This window comes from Zea mays, chromosome 5 (assembly GCF_902167145.1).
Source record: "Zea mays cultivar B73 chromosome 5, Zm-B73-REFERENCE-NAM-5.0, whole genome shotgun sequence".
Taxonomy (NCBI): domain Eukaryota; kingdom Viridiplantae; phylum Streptophyta; class Magnoliopsida; order Poales; family Poaceae; genus Zea; species Zea mays.
Genome location: NC_050100.1, coordinates 191,182,281 through 191,204,068, shown reverse-complemented (window position 1 = coordinate 191,204,068; position 21,788 = coordinate 191,182,281). Strand labels below are relative to the sequence as shown.

Here is a 21,788-nt window from a genome sequence, read left to right as displayed (position 1 = left end):
GCCCAACCAAGAAGGGATGCAGAGGCATCACAAACCCCCGCTCGTGAAAATGAACGAACGACACCATGAAGCACGTTGGCGGCTCGGAGATGACCTCATGCTCGAGAAGCCTCAAATCCTCTTCGTAAAGAAGACCCCATGCGACGTGGGCATCTAGACGGCTTCGCTTGATCTTATACCGATTCCAGAACACCATATGTTACGAAGGGAGAAAGTGGTGGGAAGAGGAGTGCGAGTGGAAGGCAGGAACAACGAAGAGCTCGGAAAAGGCTTTGGCTATGTGGAGAAAGGGGCTTGGCGTTAAGAAGGCAGACAATAAATCGAATCGGCAAGGCTCCCGAACCCAGAACAACTGTCCCACTATTACCCATAAAACAATATTTTGTACGGCCATATACACTCTGTGTTGAGCGTGTCCTTATAGTTGAGAGGTAGCCAACAAGTGGCAATCAAACAGCTATAGATGACAATGGGTAAAAACTTGTTGGGTATCATTTTCCTAAACCCATATCCACAAAGAAAAAATACTCCCGCAAAAAAACTCATACCTATGATGGTATAAAATTTTGTCCAAACCCATGCCCATGCCCATACGAGATTCGGGTACACAACGGTTTTCCATACCACCGACATCATTCATCAATAAAGAAATAAGTGATAACTAATTTTAGCTTAAACTTTGTTACATGGAGTTTATTTCAACTAGAATATTCAAATAATAATATTATGAAACATATTTGTAAGTTATGTTGATTTTAAGAATTTAGAGGTTTGCGGTATGAGTAGTGGAAGAATAAACCTATGCCCACATACTCGGTGTTTCTATCTGAACCCATTAATAAATCCATGTGTAGAGAAATTAGTCCTAACCTATAAAAAAACCACTAGTTGGAAGAATAAACTATGCCCACGTACTCGTTTGCGTTTCTATTTAAATTCATAATAAATATATATATAGAGAAACTAGTCTAAACCTATAAAAAAACTCGGGCCAATTCTCTGTATGCCATTAAAAATATACAAGAAATGAATATACTCGTTCCTTGTGTGCCACTGGCCTCATATGTCATACACACATAAAAATATATCTATATGTCACTCAGTAGCATACAAGAAATGAATATAAAATCTTATGTCATATCAGGAATTTTCCAAAAAAAAAAACTCACCAGTACCATATCTACGTTCTACAAACAGCCCTGGGAGTAGACGCGGCTACGGATCCTAAACGGTACGATCGTTGGTGTTGCCCATCCAAATTTCTAGACTAGAGGACCTTGGCAAACGCCCAAACAGACTTGACTGTGTAGAACCACTGAACCAGCGTCGTCTTCTCGAGTTGAAGTGTGCTGCCTGTTCACCCCTGCGTCTTTCCCTCCCCTGTTACGATTATTTGCCTATTGGGTGACCGCCGACGCCGCCCCACGCCAGGTGCTCAGGTCTTCGGCGGGCCCTTTGCTGGCGAGGAGCACCAACCCTGTATGCCCACCCCTTATATGCCCTTGCTGCTGTGCGAAACCGATCATCCAAACCCTAACCTACGCTATTTGGCTATTTGTATTCGGATCTGGTCTAATTACAAGCATATACATACCCATTAACTTCGTTATTTTCTTCTTGCAAAAGTTATATAGGGTATACATGTGTACACCCATGCCCTTATTGGCTCCGCCCTTATTTGTATTGACCGTGGCTTACAATTTCTCATTAACAGATACGGAGGATATTTTGGTTGCGCATAACAAGTTGGATAGTTCTGGGTTTTCGCTCTGAACAAAATGGACAATGCTCAGAGTGAGAACCGAATTGATACCAAGCAAGATGATGATGTGCGCCAGATCAAACATGATGATGAGGTAAATTGAGACCTCTACTCTTTTATTAAATTTCATGGATAAATGATCTTTATTGTTGTTGATAACTCACAATTTACTGTTGATGGTTATCCTATCATTCATCCTTATAATTTTGTTCACCTAATGATATTGCCATATTGGTAATTAGTCCCCTCTAATCTTATTTCATTGGCAGATCCTGGCACTGATAGGGCTAAAGATTAGTCAGGAAGAGGATTGGGATTTTATTTGCCATGCCTAGAATCAGTTGGGCATTTAATAGACCTGCCATAATAATGGCTCATGGATTCGATTGGGACTTGGGATCACTGGCAAACTTTGATTAATGATTATTACCCCCAACTTTGACCTAACTATATGCAGGTTAACTTATATTTTATGGCCTAAAATGCTTGATTGATGAGAGGGGTGTGGGACAGCATTATATTGACACTGGTAACCATGGCATACTCTAGTCATGGAGCTAGCCAACCAATGTCACCAGTAGCAGTTATCTGTCCACTTGGGCAAAGACAAATCTTGGATCTATCTCCATCAACAAACTATTCTGGTTGGAGCATGTGTCTGTGTGAAAGCACTGCACAAATGAAAATTTCATTCTCTGTCAGTTTCTAGTATCATATCTTAAGGTAGGCCTAGTGCTAGAGGCTCCACATGAGTGGGGTCTGGGGAAGGGATAGTATCCTACTTAGTCACAAAGTTTCCGGATCGATAGTGTCGAGGAACGTCCGAACGTGGTACACTATTTGTGTGATATTTTTACATGGTGGTAATGAAAATGACCCGTGTACCCGGGTCGGGAATGATGTTCCCAGGTCGAGGGTCGCTACCATTGTACCTGTTTCTTGTGACTATTCCTATCTTAAGGCAACTTCTTAAAACTGGACCCTTGAATGCAGTTCGAGTGGATGTACCTTTGTAATTTAAAACTTGTGTTACCTATAAATGCCTGTTTCATTAGTTGTCTGTGTATTGAATTCAAGTGTCATAAACATCAGGATCATGACATTCTTTAACTCTATATATGCAGGAGGCTCGCCTTGAAGAATATAAAAAGATCATTGATCAAAAGACTTCCCTCCGCCGGAGCAACCTAAACCCTGAAAGGCCTGGTAGTTATTTCTTTGCTCTTTCACTAATTTTATTTCATATACATCTTCTAATCACAAACATAAGTGATTCTAGGTTTGTCCTAAGTCAAATTTAAAATGTTGGCAAGCAATACTGCAATATCCATAAAAATATATTATCTTAAATGGAAACGATTATGCAACTATAAAAATAAAGTTAGTTTCCGTGACGAAGTAAGTCTATATTTTTCTCTCTCAAATAGGTAGGAGTAATATTTTGTATATCCATGGTCAAAGTTTAAAAATCCTAACTTAGGAAATTTCTTTTTTTCCTCGAACGCGCAGAAGAACTGCGTCTCATTATATTAAGATAGGGAAAAAGTCTAAAATAGACCAACCCAGATACAAGGACCCTCTTACGGGGGCCAAAACAAGCATATAGGAAAGGATCCATCTATAGACTAAGATCCCAAACCACTACCACTAAGATTCCGGTCGGGAGGCTGCCAGGTAGGAGAGGCATTTGGATCCTGCCATCTCCCACAAGCCTCTTTCCTCCCCTGCTAGTCTAAGGGCTGCTGCTAAGCTGGGTGTCCTTCCTTCAAAAACACATTTGTTTCGGTGGTTCCAAATTATCCAAGCTCCCAAAATGATGAGAGTTGAGGCCCTTCTTGATAAGACTATTCACTGCTTCTGAAGCCTCTTGCCACCAGTTCATGAACGATGAAAGAAGAGCCTGGCTGTGGGGCTAAACTCTGTAACCCGAATTGCCTCAAAGGAAAGAACCAGAATTCTCTAGTGAAGACACAACACACTAGAAGATGATCTATTGTCTCAGATTCTTCATCACACAAGGGACATCTATCTGGATGATTAAGACCTCTTTTTGCCAATCTATCAGCCGCCCAACACCTCTTCTGAGCTGCAAGCCAAACTGCCAAAGGAAGAACCGACACTTTAGTGGGGCCCAAGATTTCCACACCCTTTTATAATGGCCAAAAGAACTTGATTCTAAGAAAACACCCTCATAAGAAACTTTGGCCGAATATTTACCATCTAACGCCAAGCTGAAAATATGTTTGTCTTCTATGCCAGGCTGCAGCTCAACATTGGATATTAAATCCCAGAGATGGAGATAGTTCACTAAAGCTTCAACTGGTAGAGCTCCTATGATGTCTCAAACCCATTTCCTATTAATTAAGGCCTTCTGAACAGTCCTTCTGTTAACAATCCTCTTCGGGATTGATTCAAATAATGTAGGAGCAATGTCAGGGATCCTTTTTCCATGGAGCCACTTATCTGTCCAAAACATGGTATTTGATCCATCCCCTATTTCGGTTACCAAAACCGCAGAAAAGAAACCTCGAGCCTTGCCTGGAACCTGGATGGGGAGACCTGACCAGGTGCGTCTTGAGTTAGTCTTTTAAAGCTAGAGCCATCTCATGTGGAGAGCCTAACATAGCTCGGGAAAGCTAGAATTACCCAATCCTCCAAGTTTCTGAGATCGGTATACTTTACCCCATGCCACCAGACAGTGTCCACCTCTTACTTCCTTGCGACCCCTCCATAGAAATCCTTTTCTTATTTTGTCAATAGCATCTAAAGCTCACTGAGAAATGTCAATTGCCATTGCCAAGTAGACAGTTGTGCCTGTAAGAACATGCTGTACTTGGACTCTCCGTCCACCGTCCTGCCCTTGTCAATAAACCAGCCTTCCAACTCTGGAGCTGATTTGCAATCCTTTCCAAAACGGCTGAAACTACTGCCTGGTTAATTTGTGCAAGGATAGAGGAAGACCCAAATACCAACAGGGAAATGTTGATATCTCATATGGCAGTAGATTCTGGACCTCCAATAAGTCCTACTCAGGACATTGAATGGAATATACCTTAGATTTTCGTGCATTATTATGAAGGCCAGAAGCATTTCCGAATAGATGAAGAATATCCAAAGCAATAGAGATATCTGCTGCTGTGGGATGCAAGAAAAGTACCACATCATCTGCATACATAGAAATTCGATGAAGTCTCCTTCGTGATAACTGATGAAGTAATCCTACCTCCTCCGCTCTAGAAGATGGAGCTAATATTTGTGGTTGAAGTAGTGCATTACTGCACAAGCAATCATTCAATGAAGTGCTGGAATCATTCTTGTTTTTATACTTGTTATTGTTCGGTGGAGAATTTGTTTCTACTCTGGAACAATATTCTAGAATTGCATGAAATCCTTATTTTGGATTCATGCCTGGAAGGTCAACCATGGAAGCAATTTTATTAATAAGGCAGGTCATGGAGCGATATAAGGAGCAGAAGAAGGACTTGTACATGGTTTTTATCAACTTAGAAAAGGCCTATGATAAAATATCTAGGAATCTCATGTGGTGGACATTGGATAAGCATAAAGTCCCAACAAAGTATGTTACGCTCATCAAGGACATGTATGATAAGGTTGTGACTACTGACTAGTGCCCGAACAACTGATAGTGATACAAATGTTTTTCCGATTAACATAGGACTACATCAAGGTTCAGCTTTGAGCCCTTATCTATTTGCCTTAGTGATAGATGAGGTTACGAGGGATATACAAGGAGATATCCCTTGGTGTATGCTTTTCGCTGACGATGTAGTTCTAGTAGATGAAAGTCGGGAAGGAGTAAATAGAAAGCTAGAGTTATGGTGTCAGACCCTAGAGTCAAAAGGATTTAGAATTAGCAGGACCAAAACCGAATATATGAGATGTGACTTTGGTACTACAATTAGTGAGGACAGGGATATAAGTTTGGGAGGCCAGGTAGTACCAAAGGACACCTTCCGTTATTTGGGATCGATGCTACAGAGAGATGGTGATATTGATGAAGATGTTAGCCATAGAATCAAAGCGGGGTGGATGAAATAGCGTCAAGCATCGGGAGTCCTATATGACAAGAGAGTGCCACAGAAGCTGAAAGGCAAGTTCTACAGGACAACGATTAGGCCTGCTATGTTATAAGGGGCTGAGTGTCGACCTAAGAGACGACATATCCAACAACTAAGTGTCGCAGAGAGGTGTATGTTGCGTTGGATATGTGGGCATATAAGATTGGACTGAGTGAGAAACATGACATACACGATCGGCTAAGAGTAGCGCCAATTGAAGAATATTCAACACCGGTTGAGGTGGTTTGGGCATGTCCACCGGAGACCCCCAGAGGCACCGGTGCATGGAGGCATCATAAGACGGGACAATAATGTGAAAAGAGATAGAGGTCGACCAAACTTGACATGGCAGGAGGCAATCAAAAGGGACTTGAAGGAATGTAATATCCCAATGGAGTTGTGTTTGGATAGAAGTGCTTGGAAAGAAGTTATCCACGTGCCCGAACCGTGATTAGGCCTTTTTCCTTTTAGTGCTCTCAAAAGCTTTTTCCCTCCCTTTCTCTCTCTTTCTCCTTTTAGTGACATCTTGTTGGGTTTCAACTCTAGCCTACCCTAACTTGCTTGGCACTAAAAGGCTATGTTGATGATGTTGATGCATGAAATCCTTATTTTAGATATTGCAGACAGTCTGGGTTGTCTATTTGAACTTGTATGCCAAAAAATTGCTACAGGACAATCATTTCAAAATTTGCTGAGTATATTTTTTGGTACAATGATAAGGAACAATTTTATGCAATGATATAAAAATGGCTGAGGATAATTGCTTCAAATTGCGTTGGAAGTATTTTTTGGTACAATCATAAGAAATAATTTTCAACTAAAAGACTTGTCTTCAAGTGGAAGTGAACAAATCAATGTGTTGTATGACTGTCAATATTAATATATATAAAGTCTGTAGCAGCCAGAAATCAGATGAGAAATATAGCTGCAATTAAAGAAAACCCATTTTTTGGATGTTCTCTACCCAGAATTTTTTTTTCTCGAAAGCGCAGGAGAACTGCGTCCCATTATATATTAAGCAGAAAAAGGGGTGGCCAAAAAAGACCAAAACAAACGGCCTCCTTACGGAGGCCAGTAGGAAGCATACATAAATGAATCCATCAGACCCTTCTTAATTCTCAGCTATGCATAAATAAATGTTCTCTACCCAGAATCTCAAGGAATATTTGTTTATGTGCGTTAACTTGGATGCTTCATTTCTTTAACTTGTCATTTCTAAAAATCAATTTTTGTTTGACCGCTAAAAGCGCACTCTGACAGTTTGTTGTGGATGAGGTACAACATACGAGGGTCCTGTTGCCTATATATGTTTTTAGAATCTTCACAATGGGTGATGATGAGCTACTTAATGGTTTCATATTTTATTTTTTTCTTATTTTGCTTATGTCATCTTCCATTCTGCAATTTTGGGTTCCTTTTCATTGGTGGATATGATTCATATTCTGTTAGAGAGACAGCAGCTGCTCAAAAGGCCCGCAACTTCTTAACTTGATCAGCAACACCTAATTCTGTTTTTTGACTTTTGTGACAATTCACTAACTCCAGATGCAAACTACCTGAGAACCCTGGACTCCAGTATCAAGCGAAATACAACAGTTATAAAGAAGTTGAAGACAATAAATGATGAGCAGAAGGATGGGCTAATGGATGAGTTAAAAAGTGTGAATTTGAGCAAATTTGTCAGCGAAGCAGTTTCTTATATTTGTGAGGCCAAACTTCGCTCTGCTGATATACAAGCTGCTGTTCAGGTAATTTGCAACAACAGTGGTTAAGCCTTATGCAGAAGTGTCAATTTCTGATAGGCATGCTTATGACGTTTATTGCTGTTGGTCCCTTCACTTTACATGTGCAAGATCTTTCCACTGTGTGAAATATCTGAGCTACATAATGAAGTATGCTCATTATCCTCATTGGCTGTTGTGGAAACAATGTGTGCATAACATTAGTTAGTTCGTATTAAGAAGGTTAACAATATTTTCGAAGTTATCCTTAGGGGCATGCATCACCTCATTCGGTTAAGATTAGCAAGGTTATCCCTCTTAGTTCAACTTGGTTGGCTCTTGGCTGTGACCAGTTGGTGGCACAATGAAGTATCAGTTTGCCAAATTGGTTCAACAAGAGCCTCTTTTTCAATGGGAGAAGCCCAATGACTAGTGTGGAATCTGCTGGTCTGCCCATACAGTGGTTGCTCTCATACCATATCCGTGATTATCTTTGGAACTATTTCTGTGTTACTGTATGTTTGGTAACAAATTAACAATCATTTTGACATATGCTGTAGCATAACTATGGTAACCAGCTGCTGCTGGCTTCCTGGAATGTTTGATTAACTTGTTTGTGGGATAGCCACTGGTGGGATTGGTCAGAGTTTTAATAGAAACTTTGTCCTATATTCCTCTATTTCTTTGAGTTGCAGCTTTTGGGCTTTTGGCTTCTGATCGTTACCTGTTTGCTATTGGCTTTTGTAATAATTTTTTTTAGTTTCTCAGCACTCCAAAAATCAGAAAAGTTCATCAGAACTTGCTTTTCATCTTTTAGTTTATTTCCTCAGAAGCCAGCTTTCCAGCTTTTCAAAAGCTAGCTCAAAAGCTAGGTTGTTTGTTTCAGCTTCTGGTTTCTGGTTGTCAGAAGCCTACAAAAAGCTGAAACAAACATGCCCTATAGTCTCGCTGCAGCTTAACCATCATCACTTTACTTTGAGATTTAGCTCTTAGATGGTGTTAACTCATGAATACTCTAATGTAGGTTTGCTCACTCCTTCATCAAAGATACAAGGACTTCTCTCCTTGTCTTATACAAGGTCTACTGAAGGTCTTCTTTCCGGGAAAATCTGTAGATGACTTGGATGCAGATAAAAATTCGAGAGCCATGAAGAAGAGAAGCACACTGAAACTTTTGATTGAACTGTATTTTGTTGGAATTGTCGAAGATGCTAGCATATTTGTAAATATTATAAAAGATCTTACATCAGCGGAACATTTGAAGGACCGTGAAGGAACTCAAACCAACTTGTCTCTTCTATCTACCTTTGCTCGTCAAGGGAAGTTTTTTTTAGGGCTACAACCTCATGGTCAAGAAGCTTATGATGAGGTAAGATAAACTTATGTATCAACCTTAATTGTTTAAGTTATATAAGGCCTTAGAAAAATACCGATCACACAATTCAACTGCAAACCATGTAGTGTCTTTCTGTATAGTATAGTGAAGTGCCAAAGTTAACCAATGAAGTAGAAACTAGAAAGTGAACTGATAAAGTAATTTTTCAGTTCAATTCACTTCAGGAAGTGTTATTGACTCCTGATGCCCATCAGGCTAGGGCCAAAGCATGTGAGAAACCTGCATGCATAAAAATCATGACTGATAACCATTATGCTTCTAGGTACTGTGCTGAGCAGGCAGCACAGACAAAATATAGCATGTTGTTAAGTGTTGCCAGCAGATTGATATTATTAAGTTGCATGCACCAACCAATTCAACCAAAAAGCTTAAGCTGATGGGAAGAGGTGTGTAATTCACTTATATTATATTCCAACACTCCCCCTCACGTCGAGCCTCTCTTGGGTCTCAGACGTGGAATAGGAGCGAGCAACAATTATTTTATTTAATTGCGCTAGCCAGGATTCGAACTCATGACCTTTGGCTTTGATACCATATTAAGTTGCATGCACCAACCAATTCAACCAAAAAGCTTAAGCTGATGGGAAGAGGTGTGTAATTCACTTATATTATATTCCAACAGATATGTCTTGGTCATTTGGTGGAATTCCTGTTAATTCATTTACTATGCATAGCATATATCTACATCAATTTGGTTTGCCAAAAATGTTGAATCGATGCAGTTCTTTAAGGAGCTAAATGTTACCGCTGAGCAGAAGAAGTTCTTTAAGAAAGCCTTGAACTCTTATTATGATACTGTAGCTGAACTACTGCAATCAGAACATGTGGTAACTCCTTTTCTTTGTTAGTTTGGACACTCTTGTTTGTTGTAATTTGAGTTTATTATATCCATGCATAAACTAAACTCTTCTTTGTACCTAGTCTCTTCGTCTAATGGAGGCAGAGAATGCAAAAGTTTTAAGTGCCAAAGGTGAACTAAGTGATGAGAACACAGCCTCATATGAGAAACTCAGGAAGTCTTTTGATCAGTTACTACGTGGTGTATCCTCGTGAGTATTTATTGGTCCATTTCAGCAGAAAGCTGCCATTCTGTAGTTCTTTTTATTATATTGAACATAATGGCATGCAGTTTTGAACCTTTTTTTGGTTTTGTGAATGATATATGCAAAGGTTTCCATTATGTAGTTCTGCCAATTTTGGGTTGAGTGTAATGGCTTCTGGTTTTTTGTTTGTGTGGGGCTGATGATGAATTGCAGAGGAGCACACCATGGGCATGGACCTTAGAACTTACCACACAAATTTTCTTGTCTCCCGATGCACTCTTTAAATAAAAAAAAGAGAAACAATTTACTTACATGAAATAGTACTTTCATTCTTCCATACCTCAGCCAGTATGCAATCAATTGGGTATATTAAAATAGACATGGTATAGGTAGTATTAGTTTACCATCCTATTAAGTTCCATCCACGCCTTCAACCTGCATTAGGAATTAGTGTAATCTTCTAATTAGATGTGACAGTGTGGTGCAGCAAACACAAACTGGCTATTAGTTTTATCATGATGTGAGCGTGTGTTAATAATTGTCAGTTAACTTGTCAGTTATCATTCCATTTTTCTCTCTCTGATTATTGGCTGTCTTAACGTGCTCTTTTGCAGGTTGGCTGAATCTCTTGATATGCAGCCTCCAGTGATGCCAGATGATGGAAATACAACAAGAGTTACTACAAGAACTGATGCCTTGCCTTCTTCTGGAAAAGATTCATCTGCATTGGAACCTATCTGGGATGATGAAGATACCAAAGCTTTTTATGAATCTTTACCTGATCTCAGGTTTACTTTTCACTAAGTTGCCAATATCTGTTACATTCTTTAGCTTTCTTTTTATTACCCTTTTGGAAAGGGAAAAACCTAGTGCCGGAGGCTCCCACATGAGTGGGGTCTGACGAAGTCGAGGCAAGACTACCCCCTGCATATGTGGGGAGGCTGGTTCGAACCTGCAACCTGGTGACTCAGTGAGACAACTCTCACCACTGCACCAGGTCTGCCCTTCTTTTTTTTATCCTTTTGAATTTATGTATATTATTTTGAGCAGAGCATTTGTGCCGGCTGTATTACTGGGAGAGGTTGAGCCAAAGTCGAATGAGCAACATGCTAAGGGCCGTGAGCAATCTAGTGTGAGATTCTGAATCTTTAAAGTAGTCCATTCTTCATGCATCATGTCTTTAATGTAATGTAAGAGGGTTATACTGCAATTTTGTCTTTATAAACTTGGATTTCACTCTGATTATGTTTGCTCGCAACATTTTGGACACTGATGGGTTCCTTGTATATCTTTTGTTGGGTTTACTTAGAATATCACCCGGCTTGTTTCTTTTGGATTGCAAGGTGATCTTTCAAGGGCATGCACAAAAGAAACTCAACCACAGGGGAAAGACTGTCCCCATGCCTTAAGGACATGCACAATGCTCCCGTCTCTTAGTATCTTAGCCTTCTCATAAGCTTTTAAGTGTGTTAAGAGATGTGGGTTGGCTATTAAGTTGATTTGATGTGATCCCACAGGATCTTTAACTTTTATTGGTATAGCAATCTCCAAGAGACACTCTTCTAGCTAAAAGAGGAACTGCATTTAACAGCGAATCTAGGCCTATATTCATAAGTACATTGAAACTCTATTAAAATTTTAAAATACAAAGAGTCTAGTTTGGAACCCATTTATTCAGCCCCAGGCATGAAATGTCTGGCTCCACTTCTGTTAGATTCTTTTCTTGTTCTCTGTCGGCCCAGCATATTACTAATGTGGCAAGTCTGAGACATGAGGAGACACCCTTCTATTCTATATGATGGTGTGGTGAAATAATCTCTTGGATTGCTCAGAATGCTTGTTTTGTTTCAGAACAAAGATTTATGTGGTGCGGGTCATGGTCAGAGCCAATGAATTCTAAGGGACCAAACAGCACGGATTATAAGTTTTTTGTACTATGTATTAGTTATTTGGTACTATTTAAATAAGTATAAAATCAATCATAAGGGGCACAGGGCTCCCCCTAGCCCTCACTGTATCCGGTTATCCGCACCATGTTTAGCTCCCAATTCATGTGATGCGTAAAATGTATTCATGAATGGTAAAATGCTCACCTTGACTAATAAAACACGTTCCAATAGATTTTTACATCTGGCATCAACATGGTTTACACCCTTTCTTCTGAGTGAGAGAAGGCAGGAGAATTTTATTCATCTAAATATGTATTCACTAGCCATTTTATTTTATTGTTATAATTATTTTTGGGTTTGCCACTAATTTTTTGAGTTTTGTTATGAAGGAGTCCACTTCAGAACAAGAGACTGAACTACATGACGATTTTCAAACTTCTGCAACTGAACATCAACTAGAAGTTAAATTAGATGGTGGAGTGAAAGAGAGTGATGACAAAGATAAAGAGAAGGGAAAGGATGGAGAAAAGGAAAAATCTAAGGAGAAGGATCTGGATAAGAAAAATGACAGAGAGAAGGAGAAAGGAAGAGCCATGGACGGTGCAAGTCTGGATAACATCTTGCAGAGGCTACCGGGATGTGTCAGTCGTGATCTCATTGATCAGTTGACGGTATGCACTCATCTTATAATTTCTGTCCTCTTTATTTTACACTGATTGTCATAATCAAGCTACTTTTAATTTCGCCAGGTTGAGTTTTGCTACCTAAATTCTAAAGCAAATCGAAAGAAACTTGCGCGTGCCTTATTCAATGTTAATAGGACTTCACTGGAACTGTTGCCTTACTATTCTCGTTTGGTTGCGACACTATCAACTTGTATGAAAGATGTTCCAAGTATGCTTCTGTCTATGCTTGAAGAGGAGTTCAACTTTTTAATAAATAAGAAGGTATACTCAACTTTTTGTTGCTTGACATTGTTTGTGCTCAGTTCCTCTTATCTTATCATAAATAATGCTTCTAAGCCTTGACAGTATCTAGTATTTATTGTTTGTTCTGGAATGCAAGTTGCATTAATGACATCAATAAAAACATGGAATGCATGACAACACTCATCAACATCAACATAGCCTTTTAGTCCCAAGAAAGTTGGGGTAGGGCTAGAGTTGAAACCCAAAAGTCACTAAAAAGAGAGAGAAAGAGGAGGGGGAAAAGCTTTTGAGAGCACTAAAAGGGATAAGGCCTAATCACGGTTCGGGCACGTGGATAACTTCTTTCCAAGCACTTCTATCCAAACACAATTCTATTGGGATATTCCATTCCTTCAAGTTCCTTTTGATTGCATCCTCCCATGTCAAGTTTGGTCGTCCTCTACCTCTTTTCACATTATTGCCCGTCTTATGTTGCCTCTGTGCATCGGTGCCTCTAGGGGTCTCCGGTGGACATGCTCAAACCATCTCAATAGGTGTTGAATAAGCTTTTCTTTAATTGGTGCTACTCCTAACCGATCGCGTATGTCATCGTTTCTCGCTCGGTCAAATTTTGTGTGCCAACATATCCAACGCAACATACGTATCTCTGCGACACTTAGTTGTTGGATATGTCGTCTCTTAGTAGGCAAACACTCAGCCCCATATAACATGCAAGCCTAATCGCCGTCCTGTAGCACTCGTCTTTCAACTTCTGTGGCACTCTCTTGTCGCATAGGACTTCCGATGCTTGACGCCATTTCATCCACCCCGCTTTGATCCTATGGCTAACATATTCATCAATATCACCGTCTCTCTGTAGCATCGATCCCAAATAACGGAAGGTGTCCTTTGGTACTACCTGGCCTCTCAAGTTTACATCTCCCATCCTCATTAATTGTAGTACCAAAGTCACATATATACTCGATTTTGGTCCTGCCAATTCTAAATCCTTTTGACTCTAGTGTCTGACGTCATAACTCTAGCTTTCTATTTACTCCTTCCCGGCTTTTATCTACTAGAACTACATCGTCAGCGAAAAGCATACACCAAGGGATATCTCCTTGTATATCCCTCGTGACCTCATCTATCACTAAGGCAAATAGATAAGGGCTCAAAGCTGAACCTTGATGTAGTCCTATGTTAATCGGGAAAACATTTGTATCACCATCAGTTGTTCGGACGTTAGTCACAACCTTGTCATACATGTCCTTGATGAGCGTAAACATACTTTGTTGGAACTTTATGCTTATCCAATGCCCACCATATGAGATTCCTAGGTATTTTATTTAGGCCTTTTCCAAGTCGATAAAAACCATGTGCAAGTCATTCTGCTCCTTATACCGCTCCATGACCTGTCTTATTAAAAAAATTGCTTCCATGGTTGACCTTCCAGACATGAATCCAAATTGGTTCATGGTAATATGCGTCATTCCTCTCAGGCGATGCTCAATAACTCTCTCCCATAGCTTCATAGTGTGGCTCATGAGCTTAATCCTTCGATAGCTGGTACAACTTTGAATATGTCTCTTGTTCTTGAAGATTGGTACTAATGTACGCCTCCTCCACTCATCGATCATCTTGTTTGATCGAAAAATATAGTTGAACAACTTGGTTAGCCAAACGATAGCAATATCCCCAAGTCATTTCCACACCTCTATTGGGATACCATCCGGGTCCATCGCCTTGCGCCCTTTCATCATCTTTAAAGCTTCTTTGACCTTTGTTTCGTGGATCCCGCATACAAAGCATCTATTTAAATCATCAAAGGAGTCATCCAATTGGGTGTCCATAGTCTCATTCTCACCATTGAAAAGATTGTCAAAATACCTCTGGCACCTCCGTTTGATGTCTTGTCCTTTCACCAAGAGTTGATCCATTTCATCCTTAATGCATTTAACTTGGTTGAGGTCCCTCGTCTTCCGTTCCCGAATCCTAGCCATCTTATAAACATCCTTCTCCCCTTCCTTTATACTTAGTCTTCGGTAAAGATCATTATAGGCTCGACCTTTTGCCTCATTCACAGCTCGCTTTGCAGTCTTCTTTGCCACCTTATACCTCTCTATGTTGATCGCGATCCTGTCATGGAACAAGCTCATGTACCATTTTTTCCTCTCCTTTATTGCCTTTTGAACGTCCTCGGTCCACCATCTAGTACCCTTAGGTTCACCTATGCTTCCTTTGGTCACTCCAAACACCTCTGACGCCACCTTCCTAATACAAGTTGCCATCTTCACCCACATGTTGTTTGCATCTTCTTCTTCGGACCAAGCGCCCTCCACAAAAACTCTTTCCCTAAAAACTTCGGATGTCTCCCCTTTGAGTTTCCATCACTTCGTCCTCGCAATTTTGGCTTGTTTATCCCTAATGGTACGAATCCGAAAACGGAAGTCAGCCACCACAAGATTATGTTGGGGCACAACACTCTCTCCAGGTATCACCTTACAATCCAAATATGCTCGTTTATCTTCTCTCCTTGTGAGAACGAAGTCGATCTGGCTTGAACGATGGCCACTGCTAAAAGTCACCAAATGAGAATATCTCTTTCTGAAGAAAGTGTTGGCTATCACTAGGTTGTAGGCTACAACAAAGTCCAAAATATTGTCCTTGATTCCTACTACCATACCCGAAACCTTCATGAGCCAACTCATAACCTGCATTTGTTGAACCTACATGACCATTGAGATCTCCTATGAAAGCTTCTCATTGGTGGGTACTGCTCTGACCATGCCATCTAAGTCTTCCCAGAACTTCCTCTTCTCGCTCTCACTGAGACCAACCTGAGGGACGTACACACTTATAATGTTCAAGACTACATCCCCCAAAACTAGTTTGTCTAGGATAATTCTATCTCCCTGCCGTTTGACATCCACCACTCCATCCTTGAGGGTCTTATCAATCAGGATACCTACTCCATTTTTGTTTGCCACTGTTCCTGAGTACCAAAGTTTAGAACCAATGTTCTCCACCTTCTTTGCTTTTTGCCCCTTCCATTTTCTCTCCTGGACACAGGAAATTAACACGCCTCCTGCTCGCTGCATCGATTAACTCTCTTAGCTTAACTGTAAGGGACCCTACGTTCCAACTACCTACACGAATCCTAATTGGCTCAACTAGCTTCCTTACCCCTCACACCCGTTGAGACAGATGCGAAGACCCTTGCACATTTGTCACTACACCCGGGCGCCGATGTAGCGCGCCACTAAGGAAGCGACGACTTGATCCTTGCTCAGTTGACACCACATCCAGATCACGACACGTCATGCCACCAAGGGGGTGGTGGCCCGGCCCTTGCTCATTTAACACCATACCCGGTTCCGATATGGCGCGTCGCTAAGAGGGTTACGCCGCAACGGTTTTCTATTGGGTTTCATCTCCATTTGAGTGGCTAAGTTTTTATAGCTGGCTTGCCACGCCTAACGCAACCCTCCTCCTTGTACCTGGACTTGGGACCAGGCTATGATGCACCAACATATGCTGAGACAACATAGGCGGAGTTTGCATGACAACACTAGTTGCTACAAATCCTTCTAGGAAGTTGGCCTTGATGTGGAGGTGGGCAGCAATTATTGTCTCCTATGTTTTCTATTTACTGGACTAACTTTTCTCTCTGCTGCGTTACCTTTCAGGATCAGATCAACATTGAAACAAAAATAAAAAATATACGGTTTATTGGGGAGTTGTGCAAGTTCAAGATGGCTCCTCCAGCTCTTGTTTTTAGCTGTTTGAAGGTATGTGTTTATTAAGCTCAGAATTAGTAATTTCTACCTTTTACATGTGCTACTTTGGTAACAAATATTTGTTTTTCTATATATCTTGCAGTCCTGCCTTGATGATTTCAGTCATCATAATATTGATGTGGCTTGCAACCTTCTCGAGACTTGTGGCCGATTTTTGTACCGCTCACCTGAAACTACGATTCGCATGGCTAACATGCTGGAGATACTGATGAGATTGAAAAATGTTAAGAATTTGGATCCACGTCACAGTACACTTGTAGAAAACGCTTACTACCTTTGTAAACCACCCGAAAGATCTGCACGGATATCAAAAGTTCGGCCACCTTTGCATCAAGTAAGATTTCCATTTATTCTTTGTTACATGTTATATTGTGCGTTGTCTACAAAAATGTACCAACTAACTATTCTCCCTCCTTTTCCTGTGTAGTACATAAGAAAGTTGCTTTTCTCAGATCTTGACAAATCAAGTGTTGAACATGTTTTGCGCCAACTACGCAAGTTACCTTGGGCAGAATGTCAACAATACCTTCTGAAGTGCTTTCTAAAGGTTCACAAAGGAAAGTACAGCCAAGTTCATCTGATTGCTCTTCTCACTGCTAGTCTCAGCCGCTATCATGATGACTTTGCTGTCGCAGTGGTAGATGAGGTTAGTTCTTTTAGCTGACTGCTGCATACATAAAGGAAAACGGAACATTTTTTGTAATATTTGTTGGAGTCTGTTCTTTTTCCCCCCTGTTGTAGTCACCATAAAATGAAATTGTAACACATTAATTAACTGGCAGTTTTCAGTTTTCCAGCTGTTATTCTGGTGGTAAACTAGTTGACATCCAAGTTATATGTTTATTTTATTCTGTTTTGATTTAGGTTTTAGAAGAGATAAGGGTTGGATTGGAGTTGAATGACTATGGGATGCAACAAAGGCGGCTTGCCCACATGCGGTTCCTTGGAGAGCTATACAGCTACAAGCATATAGATTCATCAGTTGTTTTTGATACACTGTACCTTATCATTGTGTTTGGTCATGGAACACCTGAAGTAAGTAATTCCATCATTCAACAATGATTGCTACCATCAACTTCATTTTCTGACATCATACCTCCTTACACAGCATGCCCTCCATCCCAAAATAAATCAACTTAAATAGTTGAGATGGGAGGGAGTGTGTGGCAATAAAGAATTACCACAAAGCTTGACTATATGTTAAACCAGCCTGTTTTGTATTTTGTAATAAATGGAAGCTTATGGTTGAGGACGATGGATTGTGATGTGTTAATCCATCATTTGTTGTCATTAGGGATGCATGTTCAAACTATTTTGGGTAATTGGGTTGACCCATAAATTGATCAAATGAACTAGAATGGCATTTCCATAGTTTGAGGCTAGTGGAAAAATGAACTAGAATGACATTTGGCCGTAATTAGTTAGCTGACCCCACTTGCATCCCATAGTTTTCATTGAACATTTTCCCTTGTGCAGCAAGATGTGTTGGATCCACCAGAAGATTGCTTCAGAATCAGGTTGATCATTACACTTTTACAGACCTGTGGTCACTATTTCAGTAAGGGATCTTCAAAAAGGAAGCTGGACAAATTCTTGCTACACTTTCAAAGATACATTATTAGTAAAGGGCCCTTACCACTCGACATAGAATTTGACATTCAGGTTAGTTCTTTTTGTATACAACTTGCAGACATGCGTGAATACGTACATAAAACTTCTGTTACAGACCGAATCATGAAGTCAAACCGATTTAGAAGCTGTATGATGCATGCAGTTAGATCTGTGTTGTGAGTGATCAAGAATGCTTTCTTGGTAGGTTTCATGTTCTGAATGTGAGGCAATATCTGGTGTTTATCCAATAATTGTCTTACCTATGTATAATTGAACATTGGACATCCAGGACCCCTTTTTTTGGGTGTGGTACTATGGTGGTGGGGCACAATCATAATGATCCATGTCTGTCAACATTTTGGTGTGTGGTTTGCTTCTTCATTAGATCATGCAAACTTTTTCTTGTCAATAGAACCAGATGCCTTTGTTTCAAATAAGATTGTATCTTTCGTTCTTTACTTCTATTTGACTTAGTGTGCTTAGGCAGCAGCATTTAATTTGCTAATGGAAAGCCTAATAAAGTGTAAATGATGATAGACAAATGGAAGTGTGGCGTTTAGAGCCTGACTTTGGTTCACAAATCACAAGGCACACAACCAGTGCTCCAGTAATATACTGTCTGCACGTCTGGCAACAACCCCACAATGTACTCTCAGACCAGCATGCTATTGGTCGAGGCAATATTCCTATCAGTTATTGGTAAATCATATTGCTGCAGTTATATTTACATGAAGTTCAAAGAGAATCATAGTACTGTACACTTGAATGTTGAATTGTTTGATGACTCTGAATACATGTATTATTTTTCTCGAGGCCTGAGGACATATTTTATGTGTTCTTTGAAGGATTTATTTGGAGAGCTACGACCAAACATGTCTAGGTATTTATCAATCGAGGAACTTGTTGCTGCGTTAGTTGAGCTTGAAGAAAATGAGCGCTCAGCCCCAGTAGAAAAGGTTGAAAATGAAAGACACTCGGACAATGAATCTCATAAAAGACAGGCACGAGATGCTGGTCCATCTGTGAATGGTGGAAGCGCTGCAAATGGAATTGAGGAAAATGGCAAGGATCATGAAATAGCAGATAGTGAGAGCTATTCAGATAGTGGCAGCATTGATGGACGGGAAGATGAGGATATATTATCTGAGGATAAATCAAATGATGGCTCAGATAATGAAGGCGACGATGAAGATGATGGCATTCCTGTTGGTTCTGATGAAGATGAAAATGTTGAGGTTAGACAGAAAGTTATGAAGGTTGATCCTAAGGAGCAAGAAGACTTTGATCGAGAGCTCAAAGCCCTTCTTCAGGAGAGCTTGGAGTCCCGCAAATCAGAGGCCCGTTCAAGGCTCCCTCTGAATATGATGGTACCGATGAATGTCCTTGAAGGTTCATCAAAAGACTCGAGGGCCACAGAATCTGAGAGTGGAGAAGAAACAGTAGATGAAGAGGGTGGCAATGCTGGGGGTAGCAGCAAGGTGCGCGTTAAGGTGCTAATGAAGAAAGGGCACAAACAACAGACGAGGCAAATGTTAATTCCCGCTGATAGTTCAATCGTTCGAAGCACGAAGCAGCAAGAAGCTGCCGAGCTTGAGGAGAAGCAGAGCATTAAGCGGAGGATCCTTGAATACAATGAAAGGGAGGAGGAAGAACTGAATGGAGCATCACAAATGGGGAACTGGGGTCAAGGAGCTACCAACACCAGCAGTATCAGATCAGGTGGCCGGGGCAGCTGGGATGGTTCAGCACGGGGAGGTGGTCGACAACGACACCACATCGCCGGTTCTGGTGGTTTCTATCACAGTTATGGCAGGAGAAGATGAGTTTGTCCTGATGGGAGGTGGTTGGCAGAGGCGCCACACTGTGGGTTCTTGTGGTTTCTATCAGTTGTTGCAGGAGAACAGTTAGCTGTGTGAGCTATTTTGTCCTGAGCTTTTTTTTGGCAGGGCCATGCTTCTCTCTATTTAACCGCCTAACGATCAGATTAACAGGGAAGAAATTTCGGGGAGGTTAACACAGCTTGATGGACAATTGCTTCCACCACCCTAATCTGAAAGATAAGATAATTCTACCACTGATGGGAGATAGCAATGCCTTGAAGGAGCTATTTTTCTGGTGGCCCGAATGGCTTGAGTTGCTTGGTAGTTATGGGCTTATGGCTGTACCTGGAGAGCATAGATACCCCGGTTGCTCATGTACATATAATAATAACATAATTTGGCAACGAGTGTGAGTCGTTTGGAGATTGTGTGCGCACTTGTATCTGAGTATGGATCTGATGGTGGTACTTGCATAGTTTAGATGTGCATACTGTTTCGACGCCATGTGTGTGTATGGGGCACCTGATAAAAAAATTACTGTTTGATTCCCATTTAGTTATGCGTGCAGGAGTTATTATGATTAGGGGTGGTAATAGATGACGATCCAAATGTTTTTTCACAATAAGTTATGATTCTTAATTAAATTTAGTTTAAAAATAAATAGAAATAGAGTCTGAATCAATCAGTGAGTGTATATCATGTAGTAGAGATGGTGGATCACCATCTAAATACTTTTTCATAAAATGGTGGGATCTTAAATAAATTTTAGTTTAAAAAATAAATAGAAATATGTTCTGATCCGATCATTAAATTTTAAAGGTCATTGTCACCCCTAATACCACCCCTACTCATGATGAGTTCCAGGCCTACGCTAACGATGCTATCTGGTATGGCGATGGAGCAAGCTTTCTGCCACTGCGTTGAGGTGCTGCGCAACTCGCAAGTTCCAGCCCAGTTGTTGGTGTTCCACCCCGGCCCGGCATCATTCCGAGTTCTTATGTCGCGCTTATTTCCCTGCTGCAAATGATCGGTCGCCCTGAGCCCGTCAACGCATGCGAAGGAGCGAGAATATTACGATTACGAAGCTACTCCACCTAGGCACCGGTATCGGTCCTCCAATAGGCGAATTGCCTGCCGCCACGGCACGTTGCCAGCGTCGCGTCAAACGTCATCTGAAACTGAAGCAGGCGCACGGAACAAAAGAAACTGCCGGCCGGGCAACCGCACGCACGATCTTACCACGGACCTTTCTCTCCTGGTCCATCAATCGTCCGGCCGCCCGGCCATGTGCCGCACAAGCAAACCCGTCGCGATCGGCGCCTTTTTTTTCTCCCCCCTCCAGTCGCGACTGCGACGAGCGTGGGACGATTCACCAATCACCATCCGAATTTGCAGCGCATGCAAGGCAGCAAGGTGTCGTCTCGTCTGTCTGATACTAATCGCATGCATGCAAAGCCTGTAACGGCTGAACACATGACAGAAAGAATCGTAGAAAGCCATCCGTAGTTGCCTAAGCCTAGCTCCGCCTGCACCACGCAGCGCAGGTGCAGGATCGCCGGGAGAACGACGCAACAGTGGCGATCGATCAGTGGCGCCGGGACGAATCTCTCCGAGGCGAGTGGATTCCGTCGTCGTGTCGACCTCCGTGTGGCCGCCCGGAGGAATCTGTGTCGTGGCCGTGTGGAATTGAAGAAGCCCTTTTGACCCCCCTCTGATCGAGTGGTCGTCTGAAAATCTAGGAGCAGCGCGCGCGAAGGCGGCC

General features: G+C 41.3%; 1 protein-coding gene across 2 annotated transcripts; it reads left to right on the top strand.

The window, feature by feature from the left end:
• Positions 1-1,207: 1,207 nt before the first annotated feature.
• On the top strand, positions 1,208-20,581 carry LOC103627442 (regulator of nonsense transcripts UPF2). 2 transcript variants are annotated; one of them, XM_008647737.3, is made up of 17 exons: positions 1,208-1,479; positions 1,715-1,856; positions 2,887-2,968; positions 7,387-7,589; positions 8,587-8,931; positions 9,681-9,785; positions 9,880-10,007; positions 10,616-10,789; positions 11,052-11,133; positions 12,280-12,561; positions 12,640-12,837; positions 16,485-16,586; positions 16,678-16,929; positions 17,023-17,241; positions 17,460-17,630; positions 18,072-18,257; positions 19,052-20,581. In XM_008647737.3, the coding sequence occupies exons 2-17, from the start codon at positions 1,779-1,781 to the stop codon at positions 20,027-20,029; spliced, it is 3,585 nt and encodes a 1,194-aa protein (XP_008645959.1). In that variant the 5' UTR covers positions 1,208-1,479; positions 1,715-1,778; the 3' UTR covers positions 20,030-20,581. The 2 variants fall into 2 exon arrangements, with proteins under 2 accessions (XP_008645959.1, XP_035815114.1); XM_035959221.1 differs by having other exon boundaries at positions 1,229-1,635.
• Positions 20,582-21,788: the final 1,207 nt, after the last annotated feature.

Bases quoted from the DNA above. Each gene is read 5' to 3' on its own strand.
- LOC103627442 (XM_008647737.3), top strand. From the start codon at position 1,779: ATGGACAATGCTCAGAGTGAGAACCGAATTGATACCAAGCAAGATGAT. The intron at 11,134-12,279 runs GTGAGATTCTGA...TTTGTTATGAAG, and splicing joins AGGGCCGTGAGCAATCTAGT to GAGTCCACTTCAGAACAAGA. The intron at 17,631-18,071 runs GTAAGTAATTCC...TCCCTTGTGCAG, and splicing joins TTGGTCATGGAACACCTGAA to CAAGATGTGTTGGATCCACC.